A 25,971-nucleotide genomic window follows, 5' to 3' on the forward strand; every position below is an offset into this window, starting at 1 on the left:
CTTGCCGGCTTATATTTTGTATATCATTTTGTCAGCCTCATCGGCTTGTATACGTATATGGGCATATTCGTTGATGTTGATATGAAAAGTGCCTTAGCCAATGGAAATGACATTATTGATGCGTTGAGATTATTAGTAGATCATGTGGCTCACCTAGATATGATTGTGAAAGTATGATGAGAGGTGCTCGGTGGGTTAGCTCCGGGTGCCCGTCATGGCCCTATCAGTTTGGGTTGTGACAAAAGTGGTATCAGAGCAGTTCCGTCCTAGGGTTTGTCTACGAGCCGTGTCCAGTAGAGTCTTGTTTATGGGTGTGTTGCACGCCACACTTATAAACAGGAGGCTGCGGGCATTTTTAGGAATGAATGACCTTCTTTCTGGCCGCTGGGAAACGTTATTTTGGTGCTGGAGCAACTTGTGATAATGATGATGAATCTAGGAGATGCCAAAAGGGAATAAACCAATTTTTCCTCTTGATTGGAATTTTTGCACCATCAGATGGATTTCCAATTTTGGGTTGGTTTGATATAAATGGGCATGAAAAGGCCATGAAAAAAACAGCTAAAGAACTTGATTTTATACTTGAAGGATGGCTAAAAGAGCATCGTGAGAAAAGAAGATGTACAAGTACTGAGGCTAAGAAAACTACTGATGGTGCGGCACAGGATTTTATTGATGTCATGTTATCACTTCAAGAAGAAGGGCGACTCTCTAATTTCCAGTATGATGCAGATACAAGTATCAAGTCCACTTGCCTGGTATGTTTGAAAAAGTCTTATTATTATTTTTATTTTATTTTATTTTTTGGTTTCCACCCAGTGTCCGGTATTAGCATTGAAGCCCGACTATATCCGGATTCACGTCGGGTAGGGCTTCATTTATGGGAAAGCGCTCCTTACCAAGAATTTTTCCATACCCAAAGCTCGAACCCGAAAACTTTGATTAAAAGAGGAGCAACCCCATCCGCTAGTTGCACCACGCCATTTGGTGGCGAAACTGACCCATTCGGTAGACAATAAACTTATTGAAAAATTGGTATGATATAGCAATCTTTTTAGAATTATCGGTCGAACTGATCAAAGTTGACACGCATATATAGACTTAAACTTTTAAGGCAAATGCATATAGCTATAATATTATTTATTGATTGATTGAGCATCACTAATCCATTATTAAATAGAATTACCAATGAATTATTAAATATATTGCTTAGTAAGATAGAATTAATCAATCTTGTCAAGAGCATTTGTGAATTTCTACATTTTGACTAAAACAAAAACGCTTCCAGTACGATATCCGTAATCATTAGAAATTACTCACAATATTTTTTTTATATTTATTTTGCATCCACTGATAAAACAATGTGATAGTACAAAATTTACTTGCATTATCAGTATATATAGAAGTTAACCCCGATTCCATTAATTGTGGTTAATATATTCTTTTTGGTGTAGGCACTTATTCTTGGAAGCAGTGACACGACAGCAGGGACACTAACATGGGCCATTTCATTAATCCTAAACAATCCTAAAATATTAACAAAAGCACAAGAAGAAATTGATCTTCATGTCAGTAAAAACAGACAAGTTGATGAATCAGACATACAAAATTTAGTTTATATTCAAGCCATTATAAAAGAAACATTACGTTTGTACCCTGCTGGTCCCCTATTAGGACCTAGAGAAGCAATGGATAATTGTGAAGTAGTCATTCAAATATTGATGTGAAAGGTCAAGATTTCGAGCTCATTCCATTTGGTTCTGGTAGACGTTCTTGTCCTGGCACATCTCTAGCACTACAAGTTCTTCATTTGACGTTGGCGCGTCTTCTCCAAGCTTTTGAGTTTTCTAAGCCTTTGGATGATCAACCAATTGACTTGACGGAGATCCCTGGTTTAACTATACCTAAAGCGACACCATTGGATGTTATCATCACTCCACGCCTTAGTGCCAACCTTTACAGTTGTTGATGCATTTCTTTCTGTTGTATGTTTGCTTATCACCTGCGTTAGAATCAAGCAGTTCAATTTGATTGTACCTGCCTAAATTTCCTTGTTCAAGTTGGTTGATTAGTCTCTCCTTTCTGCTGAATAAAATACAAGTTGGTTGATTAGTCTCTTCTTTCTGCTGAATAAAATACAAGTTTGTGCCTTCATTTTACATGAATAAAATATCGGAGATGTCATTTCTCAGCATTATTATTATTATGACTCTTGCATTTGGCAATTTCTTTTTCTGTTCCGCTTCATTTAAGATTATTAGACAATTCTTCACTAAAGCTACTTCTACGCTAGTTGTCAAACTACTACAACTCTTTTTCCTGAAATGAACTTGAGACTGGTTATATTTTTTAAAACAGAGAATAACACAAAATCCACTTCTTCGAAAACCTAAGGGTTCATCCGCAAGATTAATGCATGTACATTAGGTGGCGACTCTTTTTCAAAACAAGTCTGAAAGAGCATCAACAAGTTCATAGTAGCTTTCCGAGCGCTAACCCCACCCGCGAAATACAAACCGTAACAGATAGTCGACTTTTCCTTTTTGGTCTTTTGCACCAAAAATACCTTCAACAATTTTATCCTATCTGAAAGCTCTTCTTTGCTCTTGTGCTTGAAGAACACTTATTAATTCTGTAAGAGAGATAGTAGAGAGATCCTTAGACTCTTATAGAGCAGAGATTTTGGACTCAAATCTCCCTGGAATAGTCACAAGAATTTTTTTCTAACTATTCTATTATTTTTAAAATCTTCGCCAAGTAATCTGATTCTGTTGACAATCAAAAAGATCCTATCAGAATAGTTACTGATGGTCTCACCGTCTTGCATTCTAAGTGATTCAAAATTCCTTTTCAAATTCAAGATCTAATTTTGTCTTCCTCGTTCACTTCCTTGATACTCCTTTTCGAGTTTTTTCCCAAGCTTTTTTGTTGTCTTACATGCCATGATTTTAGAGAATATAGAATCTGCAACTGAATTTTGAATTACAATTTTGGCTTTACATTTTTTGATTTTCTCTTCTGAGTGAGTTTTGACTTCAGCAGGGGTAGGATTTTCAGGGAGCTCTTTTATGGGTTTTTTTTTCCATTACAACTTCCAAAAGATCGTATGCTTCAAGATAGGATTTCATCTTCACTGTCCAAATTTGATAATTTTCACCAGTGAAGATTTGTGGAGTAATCAAAGAAAGACCATTACTTGCCATGGTTGAAAAAATAAAGTTAAAAAATAGTATGGATTGAAAATTGATATTAGTTGAAAATAACCCTGAGCGTTAAAAATAAGCACAGGTTAAAATTGGTTGAAAATAGCCCTGAGCGTTAAAAATAAGCACGGGTTAAAATGGATTCAAAGAGGTATGGGTTAAAAGTGGTTGAAACTATTCTTTTTTCACAGACCCATAATGATCAATGAAGGCGTTGATACAGCTATTATGATTTTTGGAGAGAGATTCAAGCAACAAGGTAGAAAGTATGACTGAAAAACTATCTCATATCAATTTTATTAATCATAAGTCTTTATATAGGCACATAAATAAAATAGTAGACTCCTCTTACAATTAAAGTACTAAACTCTTACTAAAATTAAAAAACTGAATATTCTAAATCAACTATTAGGCTTCTCAAATAATAAAACAACTCATTATTCAAGAAAAATGCATGCAAAATCCTAACATATAGCAAACTAGCAATTATCAAAACATAAAGTTGAGTTCTTTGTGTTTTGCTTTTTCATTCAATAAAAATCAGTCAACAGTACTGCTGGTATATAATGTCCTTATACCATGCGTGTCATTCTATATGAGGTACAAAGGCATGCATGGGTTATTGCTGGCATCGCCGTTTTATGTGTACTACTCCATCTGCCTCAATTTATGTGGCATATATATTTTTTTAATTTGTATTAAAAAGTCATTAATTAGAATAATTTAATTTTAAATGTTCTATTTATTCTTAATGAAATGATTTATAGTCACATAAATATCCAAGATTTATTTATATCACAAATTTTACAAGTCTTCCTTTCTTTCTTAAACTTTATGCAAGTCCGGTGCCACATAAATTGGGATAGAGCCTTATGGAGGGAGTAAAGGTAAGACCAAAAGTAAAGTTTCTATACTTGGTTTGCATATATATGTTTGTAAATAGAGTCGGATTTAGGACTTGAATTTATAGGTTTCTATACATCAATTTCAAATTAATACCGTAAAATGATTGGTTCACAGTCACTTTTTCTTATAGTTATTTAGCAAAAACGATTAGTACATGTACATTGTTTAAACAAAATTACTGAATTCTCGTGAAACAGGTAATAAGTATAGTTCTGGATCCGCACACGTAAGCACATAATTCTATAGCAAGTCTAACACAGTGACAGAAGATAGTAAACACCTACAATTAATACTGGTGTGAGTCAATGAAGCGGACTGACATGCACCACGCCATTAAGCTTAATTTGTAGAATTGCGCTTCATGCTTAATAACTCATAAGAGGTTGTTGAAACAAACCTATAAATTGATCTTAAAATTTTCTTATAACTTAACATCCTTTTAATTTCTTTCATTTCCCAAGTCGAATTAAAATATCAATACATGGACATCTCTTCCTACTTACCACTCATTGGAGTACTATGCATTTTCTTATATTTTTTTCTTTTCAAAAATAAAAAAAAATCTTCTAAACAAGCTCCTGAACCAGCCGGTGCATGGCCCATTATCGGCCATCTCCACTTACTAGGCGGCACCAAGCAGCTTCTGTATAGAACGGTCGGCGCCATGGCTGATAATTATGGGCCAGCATTTAACCTAAGGCTCGGCACTCGCCGAGCCTTTGTGGTTAGCAGTTGGGAAATGGCAAAAGAATGTTTTACTTTGAATGACAAAGCATTAGCCAGCCGGCCCACAACTGTGGCTGCAAAGCATATGGGCTATGGTTATGCGGTTTTCGGGTTTGCACCATATAGCCTTTTTTGGCGTGAAATGAGAAAAATTGTTATGTTTGAACTTTTATCGAATCGTAGACTTGATACTCTCAAACATGTTCAAGTGTCTGAAGTGGGTATTGGATTCAAGAGCTGTACAAATTGTGGGTCGATAACAATACTGGCAGGTAAAGTTGGTCTCAAGTAGGATCGATTAGGTTCAACATGAATATATAAAACGAGTTGAGTCAATAAATAGATCATATCACATAACCCGCTTCAAGTTTTAAACATAATCTTGCAAACTTATGAGTCAAAACCTAATTGATGTCCAACTAAAACGTACACATTAATAGTGCAAGCTATTCACTTTTCAGCTTTATAATTCAAAAAAAGCTATTATCACAATGTTTAAAATTCCACAAGTGAAACACCATGATATTATTCTGGAGTTTCACATGTAGAGTTTAAAACTCTATTCTTTCCTTAAAAGTGACTATTTGTGAATTTTATCCGACTAAATCCCCTTCATTATTTGTTGTCTATTTTCTTATATTTTGATGAATTGCCAAATCAAATTAAAATAACCGTTCTTTTGTTATTTTTTTATTTTTATTGTATTGTAACGCATTATTCTGTCACTTAAATTTTGATAATAATGTGAAAAAAATGATATTTTCATGTAACGATAGAAACTGTCGCTAATCTCTAACGACAAAATAAGTAACGGAATTATCCATGGATATTTTTAGTTTCCTATGGATTACGTCTGTATCTTAGTGATGGCTCTATGTATCCATCACTAAGCTTAGCAATACTGGATGCGAAAATCAATCACTAACTTCTTAGTTACGACCATTTTTCCTACCAATTAAAATTTGTGCTAATCAATTTTAGCTATTAAATTTTATCCGTCGCCAATAAATTCAATTTCATTCTTTAGTATTTATAGCGAGATTTTTTTATTTTATTTTTTTGTACTATTTAGGACTAAAAGTTGTCCTTCCCTTTAAGATGAAACACAAATGATTTTTACTCCCACTCCAATCCATTCACGTTTGAACTGATTGGATGGGTTAATGCACTTGTTATATCATGAGCTAAATTTGAGACCTCTAACTAACAGACCGATGCTTATCGAGCTGAAAAGGTGGTTCGAGGATTTGACACTAAACGTAATCGTCAGAATGGTCGCTGGGAAACGTTATTTTGGTGCTGGTGCAACTTGTGATGATGATGAAGCTAGGAGATGCCAAAAGGCAATAAATCAATTTTTCCTCTTGATTGGAATTTTTGCACCATCGGATGCATTTCCAATTTTGGGTTGGTTTGATATAAATGGGCATGAAAAGGCCATGAAGAAAACAGCTAAAGAGCTTGATTTTATACTTGAAGGATGGCTAAAAGAGCATCGTGAGAAAAGAAGATGTACAAGTACTGAGGCTAAGAAAACTACTGATGGTGCGGCACAGGATTTTATTGATGTCATGTTATCACTTCAAGAAGAAGGGCGACTCTCTAATTTTCAGTATGATGCTGATACAAGTATCAAGTCCACTTGCCTGGTATGTTTGAAAAAGTTTTTTTTTTTTTTTTAATAATTTTCCTCCTAGTGTCCGGTACCTGCATTGAACCCAACTATATCCGGAGTCCCACCCGGTAGGGCCCCATTCAGGGGGAAGCGCTCTCTACCAAGAATTTTTTCATACCCAAGGCTCGAACTCGAAACCTGTAGTTAAGGGAGGAACAACCCCATCCACTGCACCACATCATTTGGTGGCGAAACTGACCTATTCGGTGCACAATAATTTATTGAAAAATTGGTATCATATAGCAATTCTTTTTAGAATTATCGATCGAACTGATCAAAGTTGACACGCATATATAGACTTAAACTTTTAAGGCAAATGCATATAGCTACAATATTATTGATTGATGGTAGTGAGACTCAAATACAGAACCTCAGAATGTTCTAAAATTATTGAATTGCCTGAATATGTCTTTTCCAAAAGTTTAAGTAATCAAAAATACTATTACTATTATGTACTAAGGCCTTTGACAATGGGGATTCACTTTAATTAAAAAGAAAATTGAAATTAGCAATGATAATTCTAAGGCCTTTTTTGTGATGTTTTCTCTTGAGTCGAGGGTCTTTCGGAAACAGTGTCGCTACTCGCTACCTTCCAAGGTAGGGGTAAGGTCTGCGTATACACTTTAACCTCCCCAGACCCCACATTGTGGAGTTTCACTGGGTATGTTGTTGTAGCGATGAAATTTATAGCTAGTCTGTCACTAGTAACTAACAATATTTGTTATTACGCATCACTAATCCATTGTTACATAGAATTAGCAATGAATTATTGAATATATTGCTTAGTAAGTTGAATTAATCAATCTTGTCTAGAACATGTGTGAATTTCTACATTTTGATTAAAACAAAGACGCTTCCACGATATCCGTAATCATTAGTAATGATTTACAATATTTTTTGATTTATTTTACATCCACTGATAAAACAACGTGATAGTACAAAATTTACTTGCATTATCAGTATATAGAAGTTAACCCCGATTCCATTAATTGCAGTTAATATATTCTGTTTGGTGTAGGCACTTATTCTTGGAGGCAGTGACACAACAGCAGGGACACTAACATGGGCCATTTCCTTACTCCTAAACAATCCTAAAATATTAACAAAAGCACAAGAAGAAATTGATCTTCATGTTGGCAAAAACAGACAAGTTAATGAATCAGACATTCCAAATTTAGTCTATATTCAAGCCATTATTAAAGAAACATTACGTTTATACCCTGCTGGTCCACTATTAGGACCTAGAGAAGCAATGAATAATTGTGAAGTTGGTGGCTACAAAATTACCCCTGGCACTCGATTAATAGTAAATGTGTGGAAAATACAAAGGGATCCAAGAGTTTGGGAAGATCCTGATTCTTTTAAACCTGATAGATTCTTGATGAGTAGTCATTCAAATGTTGATGTAAAAGGTCAAGATTTCGAGCTCATTCCGTTTGGTTCTGGTAGACGTTCTTGTCCTGGCGCGTCTCTGGCGCTACAAGTTCTTCATCTGACGTTGGCGCGTCTTCTCCAAGCTTTTGAGTTTTCTAAGCCTTTGGATGATCAACCAATTGACTTGACGGAGAGCCCTGGTTTAACTATACCTAAAGCGACACCATTGGATGTTCTCATCACTCCACGCCTTACTGCCAACCTTTACAGTTGTTGATGCATTTCTTTTTGTTGTACGTCTGCTTATCACCTGCGTTAGAATCAAGCAGTTCAATTTGATAGTACCTGCCTAAATTTCCTTGTTCAAGTTGGTTGATTAGTCTCTCCTTTCTACAGGATAAAATACAAGTTTGTGCCTTCATTTTACATGAATAAAATATTGGAGATGTCTTCTCAACATTGTTGTAGCTTATGACTCTTGCATATTTGCAATTTCTTTATCTATTCCGCTTCATTTAGGTTTATTAGACGATTCATCACTAAAGCTACTACTACGCTAGTTGTCAAACTACTGCAACTCTTTTTTTCTGAACTGAACTCGAGAATGGTTATATTATTTAAAACACCCTCGAAAACCTAAGGGTTTCGTCCTTGGAGGGTGTTTCGGGCCCAAAACCAATCAGGCCAAAAGGCATAGTAGATGGACAATCGGTGAACATTCTTGTACTACCCCTTGTTGGTCCAGAGGGACGGAGTTAATTAATTAGTGTTCAACATATGAAAAAAGAAAAACAATTGCTTTATTCATCTACTATATACCAAAAACTTTATATAGAAATAAATGGCCAACAAATTTACACACCATTTAATTGTACAATATCTTACAACATTACATAAATAATCCCCAATCTTTAAAAATTCTTCTCTGTTCCCAAGGAGTGTAACAGAAACATATCAACACTTTAACAAATAGGACTGAAAATCCTATTGAACATCCCCATTCCCATGGCCATTCTGCATAATAGGTGCCATTTCTGAAACGCTCCAAACTTTCACAGATTTATCAAGACTTCCACTATAAAGCACCCATTTTTGGTCACTTCTTGTTGATTCTTTATCCTCTTCAACAGCCAAACATTTCACTGGCCCACTATGTCCTGTCAACACAGACAAACATGTGTGAATAGAATCTTCTTTCCTCCAAACACATATGTTTTTGTCTGCTGATCCACTAAAAACAAGATTCCCTGCTGACTCAAGACACAACACAGCCAATTTATGACCTTTAAGTACACCCCCATGAGTCCAATTTTTCTTCTCTTTCCCCCAAAAATTTACAACCCCATCTGATGATCCACAGTACACAACTGAACCTGACTTGTTAACTGCCAAAGCAGTCACAGCACATTCTTGATTCAAAAGTGTCTGCACCAAAACATGCCTTATGGTTTTTGGTGTAAATTCCCTTTGCCAGATTTTGACAGTACCATCAGCTGAACCTGTACACGGGTAGTAAAATTAGCACATGAAAAAATGATTCGCCATTTTTTAGGTCAGTTCATTTTAGCCCAATTCATTTCAGTCTATCTAAAACTTGAGCCGATATGTAGTTTAAATTGACCCATAGAAACTTTGTCAAAATATTGTTAAAAAGACATTCTTTTATTTGATATGTTATATATAGCCATAAATACTCTTGGCCGTCCCATATTAGTTGTTATTTTTCTCTTCTCGAGAGTTAAACTATCGAAACTTTGACTAGCATTTTAAGATATATATTCTTATCTAATTAACATGAGAAAAGTTGTAACTTCTAGTACTTATCATATAATTTTTAAAATTTTAAATTTAAACTATTGAGTTGATCTATGTAATTTAGCTTTGAAAATGTGTCAAATTGACTTTCAAAAAGGAAAACATGACAACTCATATGAGATGGTGGGAGTATAAAAGAATAACAAAGAAATTAAAACTTAGTAAGAATTTAGCAGGTTGGATTATGGCTCACTTTTTAGTCCATATCAACCTAAGTAACTTTTGGGCGAGTCAATGACCCGCCCGTTTATTACTCAACCCATTTTGGCTCATCTAAATCTAGTCCAATCCACTTATTTGACACCCTTACCTGTATAGATAATACCATCAACACTAGCTACTACTGAATTGACAGCATCTTCATGGGCTTTGACAGATTCAAGGCATTTTGAACTGTCAGCTCTCCAAACTTTGAATGTTCTGTCCCATGAAGCAGAGTATAAAAGGCCATGGTTATGGTCCATGCTTAAACAAGAAATTGCATCCCAATGTTTGATCCAAATGGAGGCTCTGTTATGTTTGGCTGACATGAAATAGTTGCTTGGCCTTATTGAAGCCTTGAAAATGTCAAAGAAGGTTGGTAGAGTTCCAGCAGGCTTGTAACTAGGATTATTAGGTTGTACCTGTTAAGATATATAATATAATTATGTCAATAAAACTGTAATCTTTTGAATAATTTAAAATTTTAGATAAGATAGTCATACGAGTAGCTAAAGAGCTAGGAATCTTAATAAGAGGATTCGAAATATACAAGAATACTTGGGATTCAAACATGAGACCCCATGTCCTCTTTCTGTTCCAATTTACATGGCACACTTTTATTTCTAATCTATCTAAAAAAGAATATCACCTTTTCATACATAGAAACAATGTAACTTAAAATTTTAGCGATTCAAAGCCACACTGATGGTTAAAGCTTATTTATACTAGATCTTTCAATAATCTCTTCTTTCTTTGCTCAGTCAAATAATGTCAAATAAATTAGGAGAGAGAGAGTATATACAAAGAAAATTTTGTTTTTACACTATTCACGTATTATAATTTCTTAATGAAAGGGATTCAATTGGCCCCTTCATTATATGTGGCTTTGTCACTGCACACAAGGCAAAAGGTCCTGATAACAATTCTCACCGTCATTCATTATCAAAATGAATTTCACGTGCTTGTCCATTAAAAAAAATTAAGCCACTAAATGAACGAACATGCTGAGATATAATATAACTAAATAGATAACAACATGCTCTAATTAAACAAATTAGGTTTTTTAGATGAGGTGATCACGCAATTCAACAGTACCTTCCAAACTCGAACTTTGCCATCTTGATGACCGGTGAAAATCTTATCTCCAGAAATTATAATGGCTTTAACAAGACCACTATTTGATTTAAAACCCGAAAATTCCTTCATGTCCTTCCATACACGTATATTTTTGCTATCGGACCCTGTATAAAGAAGATCATTTTTTGCAGCCAAAGAATATATATGTCCTTCTTCACGAACAAGTGAACCAATTAAGCAAATTTTGTGATTATTTTGTGAAACATCATCATCCATTTTGCACAAATTGGTGTTATTTAAATTACAACTTTGGTTCCATGGTGACATTTTCATAGGAGAGCCTTCACAACTAAGACGATCATAAGCAGAGAATTTGCTTTTTCGTATGTTAAAATCATCATCATTCATAGTAGAGGACATGTTTGGATGAAAGGGAATTTTTTTTTTTTGTCTAATTTAAGAGGGAAATTAAAGGGCTAGTGTTATAATTTAGAGAGGATTATGGATTTATTTGGTTGTTGTATGTAACATTCTAGTTCTTGTTCCACCATAAAGAAAAAAAAGAAATTTTTTTACGTTGAAAATATGAGAAGAAAGAAGCAAAGAAGAGAAAATGATGGAAAGAAAAAGAAGGAATTGGAGAGAATGGAGGAGAGGTTTTGTAGGGAATATGGAACAAAGGAATGAAGAGAGAACGGTTTTAATTTTTTATAATAATATGGGAATGGGAATGGAGGGGCAATTAGATCTTCTCACATATATATACACTTTGGCTCAGTCAGAAATTCATGCAATGACATCCAAAAAATATTAGAGCGTCGCATTTAAGATTTAATCTTTTAATTTTTGAGAGAATGACGAAAAAAGAAAGAGAATGTTACGCTACTGATAGGATCTAAACGCTCCACCTCAATTATGATATTCAGGGAGCTTACTAAGTGAGCTAGCTTTAACCCCACACATTTAGAATTTGAACTTATATGAGGGGATTTAGTGATTCATTTATAACAAAAAAAAAAAAAAAAAGCTTTTTTACCCTATTATCAAAATATAATTTTTCGGCAAGGAAGATTCATTTGAAAACCATGGTTCTCTTAAGCTCGCTCCTATATATAGATATGATTTAATTTATATATTATAGTAGTGACAAAAAAATATAATAATGCAAAGAATGTTTAGATTATTGTATATTTTAATATATCGTAACATGTTAATTTACATGAACAATTATATGTCGTTACTTTTTATCTGACATGTTAGTATAAATTTCATGTTACAAGTTCACGGTATAAATTTAGACTACGATAGTTATGGGAATGAGAAGAATGAATAAGCCATTCGATCTTAAAGTTAAAATCTTTTTAAATTAAAACCCTTTCATTTCACCCTTCATAAATTGCTCTTATAATTAAACAAATGTATATGTGTAAAACTAAAGAGAGTATTATTTCCACCACTAGCTTGTCACGTCACGTTATTCTTCTGCAATTCTAAGCTCTGAATTTGTGACACGAGAGTAACTTGATTCAATGTAAATTGTATTTAAGTCATTTAATTAACCAATCAAGGCTTTCTTTCTTTGGAAATTTTCAAAGTGGCATACATCGCTAGAAGTTCTCAAGAAAAGATAGAACTTAGAAGAGTCAAATTTTGTTCTTTTACCAAAATTGAACCATCTTTTATCCTAACCAGTATTTATCAGAACCTGAATTTTTGGCAATTCATGGAACTAAAGTTGTTTTTGTAACAAGCCTAGCTATCAAGCATATAGAATATTGACACATATATACCGATCATAGTAGTTATCCGCACCAAATTAGCTAAGAATGAAACGTGGCAACATAGCTTAAAAATTGGCATCCGTTAGCTGACTTTTCCAAAATCCAGAACTTGAACAGCACATTGAGCCAACAAGTTCACCGTACGTCATCACCATCGGCCAAAACGTGTTGCTTGAGGATCAAGATTGATTCTATTTTATTATCTAAAAGTTTTAACTTCTATGCATGGGTAGCATATTAATTTTTGCACGAGAATGTTAGAAGAGTTTGACATCGGATAAAAAAGAGAGGGCAATTCGCAGGATTCCCCTTATTCGGGGTGGTCTTTAATTTTTTTCCCCTCAAATTGCTGGTCTTTAATTTTTGCCCTACGTCTGAATACCCTCAGGTTTTGGGTTCAAATCCCGGCTCAAGTTTTAAAAAAAAAAAAAAATCGCAAGGCAAGTGCTTTTGGAAAAGTCTGCCTTATGCGGCATAGGTTGGCTTAAGGCATAACTAAAGTTCTGTCGGATCCGGCAGAGGTTGCCTTATAAGGCAGACTTTTTGTTATGCCAAGGCAACCTCTGTCGGAGGCATAACTAAAGTTATGCCAGATTCGGCATAGGTTGCCTCATAAGACAGACTTTTAGTTCTGCCTTAAGGCAACCTATGCCGGATCCGGCATAACTTTAGTTATGCCTTAAGAAAACCTATGCCGCATAAGTCAGACTTTTCCCAAAGCCTTGCCTTGCGAATTTTGTTTTTAACTGAGCGGGGATTCGAACCCAGAACCTCGAGGTATTTTCGGTCACTTTTTTAAGTGAAGGACAAAAATTTAAGACCAGCAATTTGAGGGGCAAATTAAAGACCACCCCAAAAGAAGGACAATACGCGCAAAAAAAAAAAAGATTTTAATTCGCAGGAATGCCCCTTATTCGGGGTTGTCTTTAACTTTTGCCCCTCAAATTGCTGGTCTTTAATTTTTACCCCTTGCCTAGAATACCCTAAGGTTATGGGTTCGAACCCCGGTTCAGGCATTAATAAAAATAATCGCAAGGCAAAGCTTTTGGAAAAGTCTGCCTTATGCGACATAGGTTGGCTTAAGGCATAACTAAAGTTCTGTCGGATCCGGCAGAGGTTGCCTTATAAGGCAGACTTTTAGTTATGTCAAGGCAACCTCTGCCAGAGACGGCATAGGTTGTCTTAAGGCATAACTAAAGTTATGCCGGATCCGGCATAGGTTACCTTATAAGGCAGACTTTCAGTTATGCCTTAAGGAAACTTAAAATTATGCCTTAAGGCAACCTATGTCGCATAAGACAGACTTTTCCCAAAGTCTTGCCTTGCGAAATATTTTTTTTTTTACTAAGCGGTCGTTCGAATCCAGAACCTCGGGATATTATCGGCCACTTTTTTTAAGTGAAGGGCAAATATTAAAGACCAACAATTTGAGGGGCAAAATTTAAAGACCACCCCAACTCCGCGCAAAAAAAATGATTTTTATTCACAAGAATGCTCCTTATTCGGGGTGGTCTTTAGTTTTTGCCCCTCAAATTGCTGGTCTTTAATTTTTTCCCTTCACCTAGAATACCCTGAGGTTTTGGGTTCGAACCCCAGCTCGGGCATAAAAATAAAATAAAAAAATTCGCAAGGCAAGGCTTTTCCCTCGGGCATAAAAATAAAATAAAAAAATTCGCAAGGCAAGGCTTTTGGAAAAGCCTGCCTTATGCGGTATAGGTTGGCTTAAGGCATAACTAAAGTTCTGTCGAATCCGACAGAGGTTGCCTTATAAGGCAGACTTTTAGTTATGCCAAGACAACCGCTGTTGGAGACGGCATAGGTTCTCTTAAGGCATAACTAAAGTTATGCCGGATCCGGCATAGGTTGCCTTTATAAGGCAGACTTTTAGTTATGTCTTCAGGCAACCTATGGCGCATAAGGCAGACTTTTCCCAAAGCCTTGCCTTGCGGTTTTTTTTTTTATTAAGCGGGGGTTCGAACCCAGAACCTCGGGGTACTTTCGGCCACTTTTTTAAGCGAATGGCAAAAATTAAAGACCAGCAATTTGAGGGGCAAAAATTAAAGACCACCCCAAAAGAAGGGTAATCCGCGCAAAAAATGAGAAAGAGATGGTAGTCTCCCTATATGAACTTGGGTAATCCTCATAAGCTAGCGTTTGGGAGTTGAGTTAGGCCCATCATCCATTTCTTTACATGTTATTAGAGGGGAAATTCGCAGGAATGCCCGTTATTCGGGGTGGTCTTTAATTTTTTCCCCTCAAATTGTTGGTCTTTAATTTTTGTCCTTCGCCTAGAATATCCTGAGGTTCTGGGTTCACACCCCGGGTCAGGCATAAAAATAAAAAATAAAAAATAGCAAGGCAAGGCTTTTGGAAAAGTCTGCCTTATCCGGCACAGGTTGCCTTAAAGCATAACTAAAGTTCTGCCAGATCCGGCACAGGTTGCCTTATAAGGCAGACTTTTAATTATGCTAAGGCAACCTCTACCGGAGACGGCATAGGTTGTCTTAAGGCATAACTAAAGTGCATAGGTCGCCTTATAAGACAGACTTTTAGTTATGCCTTAAGGTAATCTATGCTGGATACAACTAACTTTAGTTATGCCTTAAGGAAACCTATGTTGCATAAGGCTAGACTTTTCCCAAAATCTTGCCTTGGGAATTTTTTATTTTTTTTAACTGAGCGGAGGTTCGAACCCAGAACCTCAGGGTATTTTCGGCCACTTTTTTAAGCGAGGGGCAAAATTGAAGACCACCCCAAAAGAAGGGTAATCTGTGCAAAAAAGTGTTATCAGAGCAGGACCTATCCCAATTATTGTGTATTGATGATGACCCCCATATTAAATTGTTCACGCACCAGATGTCAGGCTCTGGGCATGAGGTGGTGTTGAAGATTTCCATATCGGATGAAAAAAAAATGGATGGTCTCCTTATATGATCTTGGACAAAAAACTCTTCAAAAATTGAAAGAATTACTACACCTATGTATTTCGACGCGGGAGTCTTCACATCAATAGGTTGTAGAATTTAGCCAAATTGTTAAAACTGAATGCGGAAAGTATGAAAAAACATCTCGTAATATATTTAACCAGAAAATAAATTATGCTCTTACGGAATCTCAGGTGTCCAAGGCAGAAGCGCGGAAAAAGGTGTAATATTCCATTTCACTAAAAATAGAAAAAACATTCAACTGACGAGGTTTCCTTAAGATTTATTGGAGTCCCCAAGTTCAAATAATCTGACACGTACAAAAATGTCGCATTCGACATGTATTACATGATGAATAAAAACTTCGACATTTACACTCAGTCAATATACATTTCGTTGGGCATAAAATCTTTAACAGTTAATCATGGTTAATTTATGTGTGTACTCTCTCTCTCTCTTCTATTAACCATTTAATCATAATAAATTAGTACTCCACCCATTTCACTCATTTTTCGTAGTTTCTCTTAACACAACATTTAAAAAAGAAACGTAGATTTTTTAAATTTGTAATTTTAAATATTCCATAACACGTGTGGTTATTAGTGGTGGCAAATGGTCGGATCCAGGCGGGTTGAAAATGATTTAATAAGAAACGGGTTCGGTTTCAACCCACCCATATTTCATACGGACTAAAAGTGGGTTGACCCATATTAATCCCTACTTCTTACTATTACGTGCGCGCAGGACGAATACTGAAACATAGAGCCGGAATATAATGAGCTTTTTGATTTTTATTTCTTTAGTGCAATGAACAGTTATGTACTTTGTAATAACTTTTTCAAGGAAAAGGGAACAACTAATAGTTGATGTGTGTTTTAGTACATAGATATTGATAAATGGAACAGTTAATAGTTGAGGTGTGAAACTCGCGAAAAAACGATAGTTCGGTATTTTTTACCATTATCTCTTTTCTCAACCATTTTTTTTCTAGACTATTCCTCATAGATGAGATGGTTCTAATATATTTCTCACTAAAGATACTCAAGAAGAGACCCTGGCTAAGTTGTTCGGACTCTCCAAAAATGCAGCCGCATCCGTGTCGGATCCTCCAAAAATACAATAGTTTTGGAGGATCCGACACGCACTCGTCGATATTTTTGAAGAGTCCGAGTAACATATAGGACCCTGGTTATTACATAAAGCAACTCACACTTCACCACAATTTCGACTCCAGAAGGAAAAATAGAACTCAATGATCACATTTGAGATACATGTATCAACTCAAGTGTGCAAAACGCAGCTCCAGTGGATAAGCTAATCTTTGATGAACATTTTATAACGGGTGGAAAACGAGTTAACCAATATTTAAAATGGGCGAGTTAAGCAAATATGGGTGTCATTTTTCATCACCAGTGGATATAACTTTTTTTAAACCTATGATATTAAACATATCTATTGTCTAGCATTTGTGTGATTATAAAAGTTTCAAAATACTCCCTCCATTCATTTTTACTTGTCACGTTTTGCTTCTCGAGAGTCAATTTGACTAATCTTCGAATTTAAATTGAAGTAGGTTAATTCATTATTCTAAAATTAAAATTTAGATGTTCGAATACTATACGAAAAATACTATAAGTTGCAATTATTTTCATATTAATATGATGAAAAAATACATCAAAAATGTTGGTCAAAGTCTATGTAATTAGACTTTCGAAAAACAAAACGTGACAAGTAAAAATGAATGAAAAAAGTAGAAAAATGTGTCATTCTTTTTTTTAACGGACTAATAAGAGGATCGTGTTAAACAAATTAAAATGGAATGAAGGAATATAATTTATACTAGTATAAATATGGTACTATGTGCGTAAGTATTTTGTTATACTGTAGGATGAAATGGGGTTGCACTGAACGTCTGAACCTCCAGATACAAGCTGCCACGTGAGGAGTTGGAGAATCATACAATTACGTATTATGGTGAAACATAGGTAATAAAGCATAACAAGCTGCAAAAAAGACGGCTGCTGTAAGAAAGAAATTAATTGAATCATTTCATTTCCAATCTACGTGAAAGATCAATCTACGTAACCTACATACAGTTTGTCATACACGCTCCTATTTATAATCCCACTAAATTACTTTTTGACACGGATTGTTTAACCATTTTATCTAAAAATTTAAGTCGTTAGAAAAACATATCTTTAGACTTGTTTCTTTTTATGGCTAGACATATGAAAAAACATTAATTATGAGTGGTTCTGAGAATTGAACGCAAATTTGTTTGCTCTATAGTGTTTTCCATATTCGAACAGTTTTTTTTTTATTTTTATATATAATGTTACAATTGGCGTCGAACGCATGACTCCTAAGTGTAATTGAAGTTGCTACTAAAGCAGAAGTTTCTCGTGTTTAGAAATTTAACAATCAATATGCATACATAAACAATATTTACATATTCACAGTGTGATGTTCTAGCAAAAGGATTAATGTGGCTTCACCATTGATTGGTGACAAGCAGTGCAAGAGCCACTTTTGTAGCAACTCAGTAAGGATGTTGTCCAACACCTTTTTATCGAAAATTTCGATAATATGTACATATACATGATGTTTCGTTCGATAATATATACACATAATGTTTTCTTAAAAATATGTATATACACAATAATTTAATATTGCTTGTGCAAAATTTTACACACGTCACTGGTGCAACAACTAATTCCTGCAATAAATTTAAGAGCATCGTGCTTTGACCGTACCATCCTAGCCACAGACTTTATAGCTGAAGTGGTTAAAGCTATTTTCAATCTCAATTAATAAATTCGTTCCAAGTAAATTACAGAGTAAATTCTGAAAACAAACAATGCAAGGCTAGAAAGTGGTGGCACCTTTGAAGTTGCAATGGCTTCATCTAGACCAAGTTACATCGTTTTGACCATTAAAGATAAAAACAATGTTGTAATATGTGCACAAAATTTTTACATGTTCAGCAAGCACCCAAAGGGTTCTGCACTCTAAATTCCATACTACTAAATACACTGCTCATCTGGTAGCCTTGATTCGCTACTTATTTAATTATTATCAAACCTCAAGGGTTCTGTATTGTCCTCATTGTTCTAATTCTTCAACTATTTTGGTATTTCAATTTATATTCAATTCACTCTGCAAGTGCCATGTTCTTGTAATTGTTGCATTTTTATCATCCAGATTAATTATAGCGGCTCTGCTGAACACAGAATGGAATAGGAAAAGATAATAGGGAAGCACCAACTAATTTAGAATTGGCGTGCTATCGACAGGTCCAGCATTGACCAAAACTTTTCTTTAATATCTAACGGATGAATTTATATGTAGTGGCTTGAAATATTTCTTTCTTCACAATTACACTTGAACAAATTCTTGGATAGCCAACATGGTAGCTTAAAAGAAACATTACAAAACATAGCCGGTAAGGATGATACACGCAAATGCTCTACAGAAAACAAATTGACAACAGAAGACATACTCTACAATCCCATTTACCTAACAACTAAACTAGAATCGAACTCACAATTCACTAGAGCAAAAAGCTTCTTTACATGGATGCCAAGAGATCGTGCATTACTGATACAGATGGGACATTCTCGCTGGGGTAAATCTTGGATACAAGCTGAGCAAAACTGTCGTACTTGTCCAAGAATTCCTTCTGTAAGAACGTGAATATTGTAGGTAAATTTGCTATAAGAAAAAAGAATCAAGGAACATAGAGATTAATTGAGGAAGTGACCAATACAAGCCTAGGCAAAAAATGGCACTATTCTATCCCTTCTCCAGCTCACTGTCCATCTCATCATATAGTGAGGACTAAGTTCTTTCACAAGAAAACTCGGACAATCCGATGGCCAGAGGGGAACTGGATTGGCTCCTAAACTTGTCACAAATTTTAAGTTAATAGGAATATACTAAATCCAACCCCCAGGCCCCAAGCATCAAATTCACACATTGATGGATGATTTTTTTTCAGGTAAGGCAAAATCTCAGTTGCTACTTGCAACCAAGACATTAACTGATACGGCCAGTTTTGCAACGTGAATCACACAAGACACAATATAATGTATTTCTTATTGAGATTTCCAAGTGATTAATTTCAACAGCCCGTCTGCTAGATATACCTTGCATTTATCCCATAATGAAGGCAGCAACTCCTCTGAAGTTAAGTTCTTCTGCAATCTCTTATACATTGCACTGATGGACTTATCCACCTGTAGAAGCAGAGTTTGAACATTTATGACCCCGAAATGTACGACATTTAAGCGACACATTTTTATTTTAAAAGAATAGAAGACTAATGGAGGCAATTGACAGACTTACCCCAGATAAACTGGACTTTACCACCTTCCTAAGATCCATCTTTGACAGCCCAAGTTGGAATGGAATCTAAATATTTTAAATGGCATATAGTTAGCAGCTGATGATCTAGTGATGCAGTCAAATAAGCAGCATTTGCATTTAAAGTTGATCGAAACCTCAAGCAAGTTCAAACTATGGAACAAATTTCTTTTGGTTACCTCAAGCAATATTGTCCTCATACAAGGTAAATTAAGATACCCTTAAGTGGAGGGCAGACAATAAATGCTGTAACCTGAGGGAAAACATAGAAGAAGAAAAAAAAGCAACCTAACCTCTTCAGGTGGGATTGTGTACATCAAATCCTCGATTCTTCGAACGAACTGAAAAAGTCGCTCAAATTGCTGTGGGGAAGTATAGGTTTTAAGGTATATCATCAGAAAGACTTGGACGTAAAGAGGTACTAGTAACAACAAAAGCAGCAAAGAGAACATTAAAAAAATCAAGCAAGAAATAGGGAAGCTTACATAGAAGATAATCACGTTGATATGGCGTGTGCAAGCTTGTTCATAATTTTCACTGGCGTCATGATAGAATTTTGCTAATGTCGGCACCATATTAGCCAGGTCATAAAGACTGCACAATTGCTTCCCATCAGCACTTAAACTGATTTGACGGAATAGAATATGTAATAGAGTTCTGAATGCAACATTAGAACAATACCTATTCTGAAATGCTGCATAGTTTTCTAAAAGCATAATGTCTTCATATTTTGTGTCTGCTTTAGCAATTTTATCCAAAGTAAGGAACATTGTAGTGACCTGCCAAACAATTTCCAAAATAGCCACGCCACAATATTACAAAAGGGAAAAATTATTATCTGACAATCCTATTTTCTTTTTTGCTTTTTCCCCTAATTCCCACTTTAGCATGTGATTTTCTATTATAGAATATTTAAAAGTAAATAATAGAATTATCAACTGCTATACTAAGACCACAAAATGGAAACCAAAAGCAATCAACTACATATTAAGCCATTATAGAATCTTCAGCTGTGGTGATCTCACATATTAATAGCTGTTCACTCATTTATTAAGTAAAAAGTCGGAGATAAAAGCACTCACAAACTTTGTGTACGCCTGATCAACCAAATCTCTTGATTGTCCTTGGATGTACTGCTCCATACGCGTTGCAAGCGTGGCAAATCTACAATACCAAATTAAATGATTGATTATTCAAGACAAAAAGATCAACTGCCAGTAGTTTGAAAGCAAAATAAGTAGCAAATCTGATTTTGAAGTAGAATTGCAACAGGAAGCTCACAGCCCAACAGTTATCGATGAACTTCAATCAAAAAGTTGTGAGAGGAAGCTCAAAGCAAAAGGTAAGATAGAAGCTAATTAATCATAATCGAGGTAATTCAAAGATGGAAAGAGTGTAAAACTGCACAAGTGGAAGGAAGAAAGCCCAAATGTCAGATATACTATCTGAAATTTGAGGCGATGAACATCAAGCTGGAACATCCAATATAAAACTGGCACTGTCTAACTTTACTCGAAAAGAAAATCATCGGCAAATAATAGAAATAAAAATAGCTGAGCAAACTGTAATGTTAAAAAGTTGGAGGAATTGATTACTTCAAGTAGTAGTAATTTTCTTGGTAGTAACAATTAAAGTATGAAAATTGTGAAATTGATCTCTCGTTTTCCTTTCAAACTGGAGAAAAAAAATGTCCCCAAAGAAACAAACCCATACCACTATCGCCAGTGTTAATGAAAGTCCCAGTAAAGAAAATATGATATAAGAGCCTATATTCTAGCATGTCTATACGCGCTACTAATCAGACCACATAAACTAGGAGGCTAAGATAAAAGAGACAAAAGCATTAACTGCAATGCCACTAGTTAAACAGTGTCCTTTTGACACCAAATTTACATGCTCAAATATGTCAAGCACTATTCAGATGCCACCAAGTCGAACCATTTAGCTACCTATTTGACAGCAAACCTGTTCCCACAGCTAACACAAAGTATACAAAAGTAAGGACATATGAGACTCTGTCCACCTTGGTATATATGACAAGACTCCCAACTGTCGAACATTTCGCTCATTTCTTTCAATTTGATGACATGCTTCATCGACAAACTGCAACGGAAGCAAACAGAAAAGAGAGTGAACATCAATACTTATGAGTTCCAAAAGCATATATTACAACAAGAGCTTACCCGACTGAACTGCATTGAAATTCTAGATTCCAAGTCATCAAGCAAGATGCGCACAAATCCTGCAGCATCAGCCTTCTGACCTGAAATATAACGTTCAGTTATTCCATGCATTGATATGCAGCGCAAAGGATCAATCTTGTATGCCCAATCCACCACCGCATAGAAGTCTTCCTAAAAAACGTTAAAAAAAAAAAAAAGAGTTTTGTCAGATGTTTAGAACAGAATCTGAAACCATCCAACTAACAACTACGCCCATTAAGAACCAGGATATTGAGACAATCAAACTCCGAACCTACAAAGAAAATTGATGACACAAAAGAGGAAAAAAATACTAATAGAGTAAACTAAGCTATAAGCACCATGAAGAATAGGTAAAACTTGCTGGAAAACATCGAGCACTAGCTCCTCATGACAAGGACAAATAAAATATGTCCAGAAAGCAATAACTCGGTTTATCAAGGGCTGGTTCTACAGAACACAACAAGAGACAGTGGTGCATAGTAAATGTCCGCCAATTTGTACATAACAGAAGATAGATTGTAAGGCATTTTGATTACAGAAAAGAAATGTTTCTGTCGGGTGGATGATGCAAAACCAATTTTCTTGTTCTGACTGACTAAAAGTTTGAACTCTATCAGGGTGAGTACGGTTATAGCAGGGATTTTGTTGATAAGTACACATTCTACCGGAGAAACAATCAAGCATGAAGGTGTGAACACTGAATATGTAGATAACACATAGATCACAGAAGAAGAATCACCAAATTAAAATACATACCTACAACTAAAATCTGTGTTTTAATTCAGCATCTCAACCTGATACTAACAGAAGTTAACCGAAACCCCGCAGGGCCATATTTTCATTCCAAGATAACATATTATTGTTATTAAAAGCGCAGCCCGGTGCACTAAGCTCCCTCTATTCACGGGGTCCGGGGAAGGGCCGGACCACAAGGGTCTATTGTATGCAGCGTGTTATTATTACTATCAACCAACAAGGCTATTGTAAGGATGAAATGTATAATTACTTGTATTCCATCAAGTAAATCATGAAGTGATTCATTCAGTGCCTCTAGCTCACCAGTTTTTTTACCTGCAAGATAATAAAAACATAGTCCTTGATTGACCAAAAATCAGGCTAGTCAAGAGAAGGAACAAGGACAAAGAAGTACCAGCTTTGTTGTCATTCTCATCAATATCCATAATGCCCAAATCATCATAATCTACATCATCCTCATCATGAGCACTTTTATTGCCATTAGCAAGACCTCCTGGTGGAACGAGTGCAGGAACTTCAAAGCACATGAAGTGAGCAAAGAAAGAACTCTGCATTTAGGAAAAAGAAACAAAAAAACTTGATATTGGGAGTGAAAGCAACATTACCAATTAGTTTTTCTGAATAGCAACATTAACCAATTATATTATATATTCCAGACAAAGAAGTAGAAGAGCACCTCATCCACAAGTAGAGGAATAAATATTGTCAGCATTTTAGCATAAGCATCTGAAACTGTTGAAGTGTCTGCACTATTCACACTTTGATTCGAACCCATTGAACCTTCAAGCCATACAGTTGGATTTCTTGACGCCTTTGTACTGGCACGGAGCTCATTCGCGAACTCACGAGCCTGCAAAGTATGGCACACTTAAGGAACCATTACTTTAAATTTGAAATGTTCAAAAATTGACAGTTGTAATATTTTTAAACTAGGTCCGAGTGGGAGTAAATTTTTTAATAAATAGAGCGGGGAATATTATTCAGTTTTTTCTTATAGGTTAATTGAAATTTCTAGGAGACAGGTATCAGGGACTTCCAGAGTTGAGACACAAATGAAAAAAATAAAATAGACAACCATCAATGCATAATACAAAGATGTTTTTCAAATATTTACAAGTTAGGTCACTCTTGGACAGTTAACCCTGTTTCACCCTTGATTTATGCTCCTTGGCAGCTGAAGAAGAAAACTGCTAGCAGGATGCAGACTCTCAGTTCTGGCTGCCCAAGGTGAAGAATTTTTTTAAATGGCGATGGTGTCTGGGCCAGCTTGTCTGGTGTGAAGATTATGACCCCAGAACATGCACGAACATCGGTTGGTCCACCAAGAAATGTCCTTAGTAGCTTTTGAGCTATGTCTCTTTTGAATGAGAAAGCAGCTGTTAATTGATTTATCTTTTTTAACTGTGTTTATAACGTCTAAGTATTTCAGAAATCAGCTAGTTTCAGTTAATTTCAGGACCTTTTCAAGAGGACTGTAGTCCAACTGTCTTGAATTCCCAAGTGCTGAAATCTTCTTCATCAAGTACACTTGGTCGAAGTCTTCTAAACGAGGGCTCCACGTTATTTGTAAGCGAAGTAATTCTTTTTCTCCAAAATTAATCTCCCAGAGTCCTAATTCATTTTTCCTTACTCACCCCGTTTGTATGTGTCCTAAATATTCCGAGTCAAATTATCAATTAATATCTTTGAGTTGCTTTGTGTTTATCCCTTGAGAAGTGTGGGAATTTGGATTTCCTCTCTTCCCATCTTTCTTTTTTCCTTCTCATCTGGTTTCCTTCTGCTGCCACTTTACTTTTTATACAGCTTGCTATTGCTTACAGTGAACAGCCTACACTTCAGTTTCTCACTTTTAAGAAAGAAGTCTGCGTCTCTTTTACAATTTAGCCCGGGAACTGTCTAGCTGTGAGCGTAGGTTATGAGTAGATTAAACTTGTTCAAAAGTAGGTTCACTTGGCAACTCTTTGATGCAAGGGAAACTACAGGTTTGAGATGAAGACAGTGTTATCAGAAGCGAAAAGCGCAAAAACGCTCTAAGGTCCGTTGGGGGTTTAAGCGGCAAGCGCAAATAAAGCGTGGGCTTTAATGAGAAAAGGCACAATGGAGAAAAAATACAAATATATATGTTTAGATCAAGACTAATAACTAAAAGCATGAATAACATGGGGGGTTCCTAAGAAGGGAATGTACACTGAAAGAATGCTACACACAGGGATGCTCTCATAATGGAATTCTTGAAGCTTGGCCTTGGAAACATGTTAGGAAGACCAGACAGCCCTTAAAAGTTAGTTGCTTCACTTGGACAGCACTCCATGAAAAATGCCTGACTCAAGACAATGTCAGAAAAAGAGGCATCATACATGTTAACTGCTGCCTCTTTAGCCTACAGGATAATGAATCCGTCAACCACCTCTTTCTGCATTGTCCTGTAACAGCTTCCCTTTGGCACTTATTTTTCTATCTGTTTGGCATTCAATGGGTCATGCCCCACTCCATCAAAGACGCCTATGAAAGTTGGATATTTTGGAGAGTTGACGAAACCATCAAAAGGATCTGGAGAATGCAGCAATATTTTGGTGTATATGGAAGGAAAGGAACAGCAGATGTTTTGATGGAATTTCAACTCCTACAAGTATTCTAAAGGCTGGATTTCTACTTTGTTTAGTTGGCATTTTCATTCCCCTGTAAACAGTGTTGATAACTTTTTGGATTTTGTTAGCTCCCTAAACCTGACTTAGCAGTGGTCTTGGTGGCACATTTTGACTGTTTCAGCTTCATGTAGTCATGTCCTGAAGCTAACAGTTAGATGTTTTGTAACTCTGCATCTTCTTGATGCCTTTCTAATGCAATTTATTTACTTCATCGGAAAAAAAAAAAAAGAAAAAAAAAACATGAGTAACAAATATATGGGCAAAGAAATTGGAAAAAAATAACAATAAAGTGAAACATTGTAATTGCTTAGTGTCGCCT

General features: G+C 35.6%; 3 protein-coding genes and 1 pseudogene across 3 annotated transcripts in view; 2 read left to right on the top strand and 2 right to left on the bottom strand.

Annotated features, from left to right (window-relative positions):
- Positions 1–365: 365 nt before the first annotated feature.
- On the top strand, positions 366–2,181 carry LOC132601876 (xanthotoxin 5-hydroxylase CYP82C2-like; annotated as a pseudogene).
- Positions 2,182–4,590: 2,409 nt separating this feature from the next.
- On the top strand, positions 4,591–8,163 carry LOC132602552 (xanthotoxin 5-hydroxylase CYP82C4-like). Its single transcript, XM_060315377.1, is given in 4 exon segments — positions 4,591–5,068; positions 5,071–5,107; positions 6,046–6,484; positions 7,529–8,163. Coding segments are annotated over 4 exon segments (1,587 nt in total). The 3' UTR covers positions 8,162–8,163.
- Positions 8,164–8,664: 501 nt separating this feature from the next.
- Positions 8,665–11,864, bottom strand: LOC132604115 (protein JINGUBANG-like). The gene is made up of 3 exons (XM_060317461.1): positions 10,996–11,864; positions 10,010–10,322; positions 8,665–9,383 (listed from the first exon to the last, which is right to left on the bottom strand). Exons 1-3 carry the CDS (start codon positions 11,395–11,397, stop codon positions 8,869–8,871), a joined length of 1,230 nt encoding a protein of 409 aa, XP_060173444.1. The 5' UTR covers positions 11,398–11,864; the 3' UTR covers positions 8,665–8,868.
- A 7,119-nt stretch (positions 11,865–18,983) lies between these two features.
- LOC132604116 (exocyst complex component SEC3A-like) overlaps positions 18,984–25,971 on the bottom strand; it is a 28,989-nt gene continuing 22,001 nt past the window's right edge. Inside the window, exons 14-25 of the mRNA XM_060317462.1 lie at positions 23,681–23,854; positions 23,399–23,552; positions 23,255–23,319; positions 22,228–22,398; positions 22,068–22,147; positions 21,127–21,208; positions 20,726–20,823; positions 20,530–20,638; positions 20,338–20,406; positions 20,027–20,092; positions 19,828–19,917; positions 18,984–19,361 (exon numbers count right to left, since the gene is read on the bottom strand). Of these exons, the coding sequence (XP_060173445.1) occupies positions 19,251–19,361; positions 19,828–19,917; positions 20,027–20,092; positions 20,338–20,406; positions 20,530–20,638; positions 20,726–20,823; positions 21,127–21,208; positions 22,068–22,147; positions 22,228–22,398; positions 23,255–23,319; positions 23,399–23,552; positions 23,681–23,854 (1,269 nt within the window). The 3' untranslated portion in view covers positions 18,984–19,250. The remainder of the gene's footprint in view (positions 19,362–19,827; positions 19,918–20,026; positions 20,093–20,337; positions 20,407–20,529; positions 20,639–20,725; positions 20,824–21,126; positions 21,209–22,067; positions 22,148–22,227; positions 22,399–23,254; positions 23,320–23,398; positions 23,553–23,680; positions 23,855–25,971) is intronic.

Source organism: Lycium barbarum, chromosome 7, assembly GCF_019175385.1.
Source record: "Lycium barbarum isolate Lr01 chromosome 7, ASM1917538v2, whole genome shotgun sequence".
In the NCBI taxonomy this organism is placed as follows: Eukaryota; Viridiplantae; Streptophyta; class Magnoliopsida; order Solanales; family Solanaceae; genus Lycium; species Lycium barbarum.

What these genes read in the sequence shown, in the direction of transcription:
- LOC132604115 (XM_060317461.1), bottom strand. Translation starts at nt 11,397, where the DNA reads ATGTCCTCTACTATGAATGATGATGATTTTAACATACGAAAAAGCAAA. An exon ending in GCAAAGTTCGAGTTTGGAAG is followed by an intron (nt 10,323 to 10,995) that starts GTACTGTTGAAT and finishes ATATCTTAACAG; the next exon opens with GTACAACCTAATAATCCTAG. An exon ending in TGATGGTATTATCTATACAG is followed by an intron (nt 9,384 to 10,009) that starts GTAAGGGTGTCA and finishes ACCCGTGTACAG; the next exon opens with GTTCAGCTGATGGTACTGTC.